This window comes from Miscanthus floridulus, chromosome 19, assembly GCF_019320115.1.
Source record: "Miscanthus floridulus cultivar M001 chromosome 19, ASM1932011v1, whole genome shotgun sequence".
NCBI classification, from domain to species: Eukaryota; Viridiplantae; Streptophyta; class Magnoliopsida; order Poales; family Poaceae; genus Miscanthus; species Miscanthus floridulus.
In genome coordinates this window covers 21338338-21348022 of record NC_089598.1, presented here as the reverse complement: position 1 = coordinate 21348022, position 9685 = coordinate 21338338, and the positions used below count along the sequence as shown (strand labels likewise).

The window sequence follows — 9685 nt, the reverse complement described above, 5'->3', positions numbered from 1 at the left end:
TGGTTTGTTGAAACCATTCCTGGCTCACCTGAAGGTCACTCAAGATCAAATTGCCAAGGGAGGGTTCAATGTGCCATGGTTTACGAGAGGTAGTTTGGAGAGGTTGGCGTTTACATATCTATATTATTGTAGTATAGTTACTTTAGGCATTGCCTAATGCCTTTTGGGTCATTCTTGTGTCAACTCTATGCAGATTTGTGTGTTTTGTGAGTACTCCGGAGGTCCTTGAGCGAGTCACAACACTAGAGTCCAAGAAACTGCAGCTCGAGGATGCCATTGCTATCCAGAGCAACGATAGTCATTGATAAAAATCTGTAAGTGCATAAGATTTGTAGCTTATGGGTAGTTGATGTGTGTTTTTCTTTTGTAGAAAGATGACATTCTTACTATACCATTTAAAAGGTTCAAGACCATGGAAGAAAGTTGACTGAAAGCAATGAAGGTAGTATGACACTGCACCAACCTGATTGCTTTTTGTGAGCATGTTGTATAGAGTAGTGCATGCCTCACCTGTCATAGCCTGATTTTAATCTAGAAATGCCACAACATCTTATAATTTGGATATCTGTTAGAGAGAACTAAGAACAGTTGTGAATTCTGGTTGTAGTCAAAGGGACAGATCATATAAGCCATTAGAACTCTACTCCCTCCTCTGGAATCTTTTTCCAGATGAAAGCCACTCTGATGGCGTACACATATAGGATTTCTAGAATACATCTTAGCTGTTTCCACCTGCTGCTAAGATGTTTCTTTCATTTAGTAATAAGCTTACTATAATCTTTTGTGGCTTGTGGGAATACATCTTAACTTTTCACAAGCAATTATATAATCTTTTGTGGCTTGTAGGAGTTGGTAGGAATGGGAGGACCTGATGTAATGATGTTGTCTGTGCTAGTCTCAAGTTTAGAGGGTACTGCAAGGCAATCGAACTACTAGCATTATGGTTTTTTTACAACTTTATTTGTTTGTCTTTGCACTCATGCTATATAGTGAGTAATGATAATTTGGGATTAGTAAGTTGTCATGCAATCCAAATTGGTGTTTCTCAACACCTTTGCTACTTCACTTGCTTCTTTCTTCAATTTTTTCGTTCATTGGTGTCTCAACTCCTTTATTTACTTGTGTGGCTATGGAGATTCCTAGACATGAAAAGGCATCATGCCCTCATTTTTGGCCTGCAGTTGCTTGCATCTGCTATGCACATCTCGCTGCAACTTAGGTTGGCCAGTTTTATAAAGTTTGATGAGATGTCGGAGACATCCTCCAGCCATGGTGGGCACACTTTGGTGGGCAGTGTCCCTGTCCAGGAGCTGTTCCATCTGCATGAGAAAGTGAGTAGCTCGATGTTCTTCTGTTGAGCAGTGGAATGTGCCGTGGTTTTATTTTCTGGTGGATGGTTAGGTCTGAACCCTGGTAGTTGTGTTGGGTGGTGGTAAATGCTCCATGAACTTGTTGCGGCACTTGGTGCCTACCTCGCATCAAGAAGTCTTAACCAGGTAGTAGGATGTTAAATGTTAGTGTTTTAAGCATCGCTACTATAGTTATGCTTGGGTGGCTGTAATGCCAGCATGCCACAACTATGTTGGGTGGCTTTGTTGCAGCACTTGGTGCCTGCCTGCCTTAGGAACACTTGGAACCTGTAAGGGATGTCGTTAAACCAATCTTTTTAACCATTGCTGGATCGATAAGAGTTATTTAGTGTTACATGATTTCCTTGTTGAATCCGAGTTCACAAAGCGGAAGCCTATGTAGCACTATTCGTTTGCCTTTTGATTGTTCTAATCTGATGCCTCTCTAGTTCTCTCTAAAGTGGAGATGCCATGCTGTAGTAGCTTCTGTTTCCATCTCTAAGAGCAATGATCTCAGTTTATTTTTATTTGTGCCTGCCCACACCAAGCTTTTTCCTTGTTCTTTCTTTGTTTCATTTCACTTGCCATGTGCTTCTGTCTGCGGTAGTGTGGCATCTTTGCTTTTGTTCATGTGGTTTGTGTCATGACATCTCTTGTTGGATCACCTATGTAGCAAAGGTCTATAAAATCATGTTGATGATTTTGTCTAAGATGCTTATGGACTCCCTAATCACCTATGTAGCATGGGTTCCTTACTAGGAAGTGTAACCTTGAAGAGCTCTGTTTTGAGGTTCCTTTTGTGGAGTGCCACCAGGAGAGGACAATCAGTAGCTAGACCATGTTCTGCTCTAGAGACTGCTAGAAATACTAGGTGCCTCTGCTTTTGAATTCCTTTTTTTTCTCAGAATTCCATATATTCTTGAGTGCAAGGAACAAGTTCTATTTTGTGCAATACCTAGGGGAGCATGTTTGGTTGATTCCTATCAAACTCTGCGCACATTTGTCTACATTCCTTTCATGTATGCTGTGGGAGATGTTGACAGTCCGCTTGTCGTTGTCTGTCTATGACTGTAGGAGTAGGAGTATTTGTTCTCTCTCTCTCTCTCTTAGTGTCAGTGTGATTTTAAGGTGTGATTGTTTATTTAGTTTAGTTGCATTTTGCCTTTTGAGTTTGTTGTGTTTGGTAGTTGCACTCTCTCTCTCTCTGTGTGTGTGTGTGTGTGTCTTTTTCTTTGTATGTGTGTTTGGGTGTGTTTTTTAGTTCTCTTCCATGTCCATGTGAGCCATGCTGTAATTAAGAGCTCTAGTTGAACCACCCAAGATGTTTTCCTATTAGTTGTGGTGGAATAAATAATATATAAGTTGCTCTGCTTCAAGTAGAATTTGTCATTTATTAGTAGACTTTCATTTGCATTCTCAGACTCTGAGGATGGTTATCATGATTTTGGGCAATTTATTGTGTAGCTGGTCTTTTGTATGACTTAATCTATGTGTTTTTATTATTGTAGTGACTTTGTCACCTCTCATGGGTGTCAAGTTGTTCGCCAATCCCTAGGTGCTTTTAGTGAATCACTGATTGTTGTTGTAGTTCATGATTAGATAATTTTATTATTCCCTGGCCTAGGCATGTTGAAGGGAGCATTATTACTGATTGAACTGAATCCACATAAGGTGACTCACAAGTAGATTGAGACTAGAGTTCAGGAACAATGGCATCATAGAATCTTATATATTTTCTATGTTTTATGACCAAGGTCTAGTTAAGCTCTATGCTTTGTAGTCACTACAGCTTCTCAAGGATGCAATATTTGATCCTGAGTGTGCACCTTGTATCCTTTTTAGTAGTCCACAGACTTGTTGAATGTCTATAAGTTTCTTTGACATTATTTTTTTGCCTATGTTTACTTATTAGTATAAGTTATTGTCCCTGGTGATTTCTCGCAGGCAGGAATGACGCTCTTTTCCTTTCTGCAAAGCTGCATGAACCACTCATGTTGTCCAAATACTAAAGCATTTAAGAGAGATGAGGTGAGTGCGAGCATTTTTGTCTGAGTGGGCTAGTTCATTTGTCATGTCATTTTGCCATTAGCAAGGCAGATCTGAGCTGTTGGAATACCACTACAGGACAAGAATGGCCATGCAGTGATAATTGCTCTTACACCTATTAGCAAGGACGAAGAGGTATCCTATTCTTTCTTGAAATCATTTCGATTAGGCAATCAAGGTGAGAACTTTGGCTATGTATGTTGCACCTATTCTTTTCTTGAAGTTGCTTTTTGCTGCTGATGCAGTAGTTGAAAGTTGTTGCTGCTGCTGGGTGGTTGCTGGTTGAGATACTCAAGGCCAATTGGTGTACAAATTTATGTTTAGGTATGTTCTTTAGGTTGTTTCTGGGATGTCTATTGATGTTTTGACGTATATTGCTTGGTTCAGTTATTGATGTGGTGATTACTTGATTTTGTGAGGGAGCATTAGAAGGTGCAGTTGACTTTTTTAGATGTAATTTTCATAGCTATGATGGTCTATTTATTTTGTGTTTTATATGTGATGATTGCTTTGCAAGTGTTAGGATTTTGGTCATTCCCTGTAGGTTATATGAGTTGTGTTTTTCTTCAGTGTGTGTTGTTGCTGACTTCTTCAGTGTGTGGACTGCTCTGTTGCTGTCGTTGAGGCATTGGATGTGTGTGTTGCATGACTTCTCTTCTGTTTGTTTGGATGGCATTCCATCTGAGTGCCTTTTGATATGTAGGAATTGTAGGTATCGCTGTTTTTAGAGTGTTGTCGTTTTCTATATTTTCCCAAGGTTGATTTGAGAAAATTGTTATTCTGATAATCTAATGTCATTTAATTCTAAATGTGTAAGAGTAGATGATTTTTCTCAAGTTTGTAGCATGTCTGATATTAGATGTTTGTTTTAGCCTTTTTGTGTTCATGTTTCGCTAGTTTTTCCTGCTATTTTTCCCTCGTGGTGTATGACTGCTCGTGGCATCTTTTTGATTTTGATGTTGTTTTCTTGGTGCTTGGTCCAATGAGTAGAGGAAAAACTATGCTTTTGTTTTTTCTTCAACAAAGTCCTAGGAGTGCCTATGTTGTTTTTTGTAGGTGGTGATATTTAGTTATCAGCTTTGCTGATCCTATGCAATTGTTTGTTTTGTTCTTTTGGGGTTTCATTGATTTTTAGTTGTTGATCATTTGATGGTTCATTTGAGTTTAGCACTCTACATTTTATGTTTGGACTTCCAATCTTTATCTGTATTTTTAGTGAAGTGAATCTAAATTGACCTTCTGTAGGCACTTGATTGTTTTGGCTATCATCACATTTGTTGGTGCAACTGATTTGCTTGCTCGCATTTGCCACTTATTATGCTATCTTGGTAATAGGGATCTGGCGCTGAACAAGCTTACCGGCGACATCCCCAGACTCATCTACTAGAATGAAGTACTGCAATACCTGTAAGAGCTCTACATTGTTTTGTTTAGCCCACTATAGGAGATGTTTCTAGGTGATAACATTTCTGTTAACTTGATCCTCAGAGGCTTGAGGGGTAACTCACTGACTGGAACTTTGTCACCTGATATGTGCCAACTAACTGGCCTATGGTACTTGTAAGTTTACTACTCTGCACCATTACATGTCCTGATGCATAAGCTGCAGCTTGATCTTATTGACATTGGTTGCCTTCCATATATGTAGTGATGTAAGGGGGAACAATCTCACGGGAACAATTCCAGAGGGTATAGGAAACAACACTAGCTTTGAGATTCTATATGTTTTGGTTCTCCTTAGTTTAGGATGCTATGATGCAAATTTTCCTTTGTATTTGGCTTCCAAGGATATTTCATACAACCAAATCTCTAGAGAAATACCTTACAACATAGGTTACCTTCAAGTAGCCACACTGTAAGTTTTCCTGATGTCTTCAAATCTTCTATACTTCAGCAGACTTATGTCCTCATATATATGTACCATGCAGTCCTTCTGTTTGATCCTTGCATTGTTGTTTTATAGGTCACTTCAAAGAAATAAACTGATTGGCAAAATTCTAGAAGTGATTGGCCTCATGCAGGCTCTTGCTGTCCTGTGAGTCCAAACAAATGACACTTGAAATCCATGCTTATTGGTTTCTTTATCTTTACTAGCCCATAATGGGTTCTTTTGTCCAAAATTGTTTCTCAGAGACCTTAGTGAGAATGAATTGGTGGGGCCGATTCCTCCGATACTTGGCAACCTGTCCTACATAGGCAAACTGTTAGTATCATCAACAATATTCTTCTTTCCCAAATCTATCTTCTTTTCTTTTATTAATAGTTTGATCACCATTCGTTTCAGCTATTTACATGGAAACAAAATCACTGGAAATATACCAGCAGAACTGGGGAACATGAGTAAAGTTAGCTACCTATAAGTTACTGCTAACTAAATAATTTTGTACTGTTGTTGTGAGTAATCTTAATGAAGGTCAATATTTGTTCCATCTAGGCAGCTGAATGACAATGAACTAGTGGACACAAACCCAGCTGAGCTTGGCAAACTCACAGAGTTATTTGAATTGTAAGAACCTATCCTGTATGGAAGTATGCAAATTAGTGTAATCATTGATTTCTTTAGGTAAGGTTTTGCAAGTTAGGATACTTTGAACTATGAAGTTGTTGCACTGAGACAATATCTGTGAAGTTGTTAGGATACTTTCACTTGTCTTTCTGTGGTTGTTGAGTTGTTAGTTGTGATTTGTGCCAACACACACCTATTTTTGTCCTTGTCCTTCCATAGAAAAAATTGTCTCTTGTGATTTGTGCTAACACATCATGGAATCTGTTATTTGTGATTTGTGTCAACACAGACCCCACAAACTCAGCTCCTCCTACCTTGAAATATTCTCTCGTATGTTGGTTAGGCCACTACTGTCTTGGTCCTAGATTGCTAGCATGTTTTATATTCTGTAAGTCTGTATGGTGGGGTAGGTAAGTGGGAGAAAACTGGTAGTATTAGCTATCTACAGAAGTTGAAAGTGCTCTGTTACTATTATTACCTGTTGCTGATGAAAACAAGATAAATATAAAATTCGGTTACACAATTGCAATCACCGATAATGTAAATTGCAGATATTGGGCACTACAATTGTAGTTCTTAGCATATGTAATTTTAGATCTAGGCATAATTTAATTTAATGTTTGTAACATCCAACTCATTACTTAAATTACATAAATATATTGGCTACTTAAATTTTGCTTCTATCTGCTAATCATCGTGAATTGCTGCATGTCTTTGATCACCGTGTCCTTAGTGTGTTGTGGCTTCAAGATCAGTGCTACTATTTGATGTTTTCTTCCTCTTCTTTCTTTTTGGCTTCACTGGGGAGCCTACAAAACATTATTAGTTCACATAAATAAGTATTTTTGCATTTGGATTCAAATTCTATTTGTATGTACTTAAATTCTATTTGTATGTCCTAAAATTTTATACCTGCAATGTCTGTGTCATTTGTTTTCTTATTTTTCTTCTTTTCTGCTGCCACCAGTTTTGTCTTTATTTCTTCTATATGTGTCTTCATTCTGACAAGTTTAGGTGGCCTTCCCTTTCTCTGAATTCTTTCTGGATCATCTATTTCAGTCTGTGGATCTCCAGCTTGTGATGCTATAATTTCTCCTTTTTCAATTTCTTGCTGGTCATTTTGTGCTTCACCTGTTTGCTGAGAAGATAATATTCTATCTAAATTGATTTCCATCTTGTCGAATTCTGCCATAAGGTATTCCATGGCTTTCTCATTTTTTGATCCTTTTGAATTGAGTATTGTTGATCTCCTGGATAATATGTTGAATCTCAACAATGAGCTTGTTGCAACTTTTTCTTCTTCTTGTCTTTCAACATGTACCTTCATATCCTTTTTTCTCCACCTATCTCAGAAGTATTTGTCTAGAATTGTGCTGATTTCCTTTTCAATGACTATTTTCAGGATATGAGAGCAGAGTATCCCATCTTTACTGAATTTTGCACATATGCAGGTAAATTCTTCTTCGCCTTCTGTTAGGTCAGTGTTTACTGTATATCTCCTGAACCTATGAACCTCATGAATCTGGTTACTTTTTTGCCACACCTCAAATGTTTTCTGATCTTCAGTTTTCCTATAGTTCAGCCTTGATGTTGCCTTCAGTTGAAGCTAGAACTTTTTGAATATGTTTCTGTTGTATAGCTGTTGTGCCTGCTACTCTATTATGTAGCCGAATATAAATTCCTTTGGCCTTTTCTGCTTGCTATAGCTATCCTCTAGCCTTTCTGTTTGATTTATGGTATCAACAATCCGATTGCACTCTTTCAAAAAGCTGATGATACTATAGGTTGACCCTACATTATCTTTGAACCTCGCATTTGTTGCCTCACTCCTGGATGTGGTCTGTACGAAAGGGAAGAAGTCATTTTTATAGTAGACCGGGATAAATCTTTTCATCATTTCCCACATTTTGGAAAAGTAGTGATTTCCTTGAAGGTTTCTTTCCTCAATCATTCTTTTCCAAAGTCGCTCAAATTCTTTCACTGTTAGACTATTGTTCACTATATCTTCGAAGTCTTCATATAGTCCTTCGTTTACTGCAAAGACCTTGACATTCTTATTGTAGCATTTGGTCTTTATGTGGAACAAGCAATTTATGTGCTTTGTGTTTATGAAGACTTGCTCTATTGCTGATTTCATCGCCATGTCTTGGTCTGTGATGATTGTTTGAGGGTGTTTTCCTCCCATTGCTTCAAGGAAAGTTTGAAATACCCACTTAAAAGTATCCACTGTCTCATCATGCAGGAAAGCACATAGGCAACTTTGTCCATGTCCTGTGATTCCAACAAATGGTGCAAAAGGTAAGTTGTATCGGTTGGTCGTATATGTCGTGTCAAAACTTACACATTCTTCATAATCTGCATAATATTTCATAGAAGAATAGTCTGTCCAGAACAAGCTTCTCACTCTCTTGTCCTCATCTAAATAAAACTTGTAAAAGAAAGATGGATCCTCAGTTTCTTTCTTTCTGAAATAATCCAGTACTTGTGTCATATTTGATCCTTTAACTTCTCTGTTGAGCCTTGTCCTGTAGTTGCTGATATCTTTCTTTTTCATCGGTAGAGCTGTAAGCCCCCCTCTAAGATACGATAGAATAGAAACCATCTTCCTAGTTGGGATATTGTTATCGTTTAGAGTCTTGATAAGTCTTTTTTCCATTTCTGTCATATACTTGTGACCAAAAAATAGCTTATCCCTGTCTCCAGGGCATAGCTCATGATTATGCTCCAAATCAAGAGTTTTAACCTTCCATACACCTCCTTCTTCTTTTACCATCATAACACAAGGACAATCTAACTTCTGCTGAACATTTGTTTTCCTTCTCCTTACCGGTTTCTTTCCAACATCCTTATCTACTTCAACTTCTTCTTGCTCTAAACACTTTGGTTCCTTTTCTTTTCCTTGATGAGTGCATCTCATTGTCACTTTGACTACCTCATTATTTCTCTTCTTACTTTGAGTTCTTGTCGTATGTGTTATGGCAACTTGAAATCCGGCTAGGAACGCATATAAGTTGAAGAAATGGTGAGCATCATCCCTACTCTTAAATTCCATCGATAGCTGTGGGGTGTACTTGCTGTTGATTGGTGCATTGTTGCCTTCAGATGCTGCAACCTGCTCATTTTTTATGAATTCTTCAATCTCTTCCTCCATCAGTTCCTGGCTGCCATTTACATGTCCATTATCATCTGTTACTGTTGATGTAATATCTAAACTTGTTGGTTCTACTGCTATGATCCTCAAGTCATTTTCTCCCATTGTTGGTTGGTCATCTTGATTTTCATGTTGCACCTATAAATATATTAGCAGCAGTCTTAGTTTCTGAGTAATGTCATTTATAATACAAATATTTTTTTCAGTGTGGACTAAAATAGTTGAAGAGAACATTTTTATGTACCTCATCAATGTCCATGTTATTGAATACATCAGTTTGCTAATGGTATTGTTGAATTTCAGATCTATTATCATCAGCTATGCTTATCGTTGCTCCATCATCATCAGTGATGATTGCCATTTCTCCATCCTGTTTTTGCAAAGATAAGTTTTACTTTGATGTCAGTACATATTTGTATTGTTTATAAATGTAATCAAATTGGCTCAGTTGTCTGTATCTACCTCATATGACAGCCTTGACTCTGATATTGACTAGTCACTTTGTGGTACAAAGATTCCATCCAGATCTTCAAGTCTCATATTCTGTTTTATTTGTTTGATAATGAGAATGGTTACCATTTATAATATAACACAACTAGTTTGACAAGCATATATAATATAGTTTTACCTCAT

General features: G+C 37.6%; 1 protein-coding gene across 1 annotated transcript; it reads right to left on the bottom strand.

Moving 5' to 3' along the window:
- Positions 1–7552: 7552 nt before the first annotated feature.
- LOC136525703 (protein FAR1-RELATED SEQUENCE 5-like) lies at positions 7553–9157 on the bottom strand. The gene has a single exon (XM_066518595.1). The coding sequence runs from the start codon at positions 9155–9157 to the stop codon at positions 7553–7555; it is 1605 nt and encodes a 534-aa protein (XP_066374692.1).
- Positions 9158–9685: the final 528 nt, after the last annotated feature.

Excerpts from the sequence above, each read along its gene's own strand:
- LOC136525703 (XM_066518595.1), bottom strand. The coding sequence starts at position 9,157 with ATGGGAGAAAATGACTTGAGGATCATAGCAGTAGAACCAACAAGTTTA.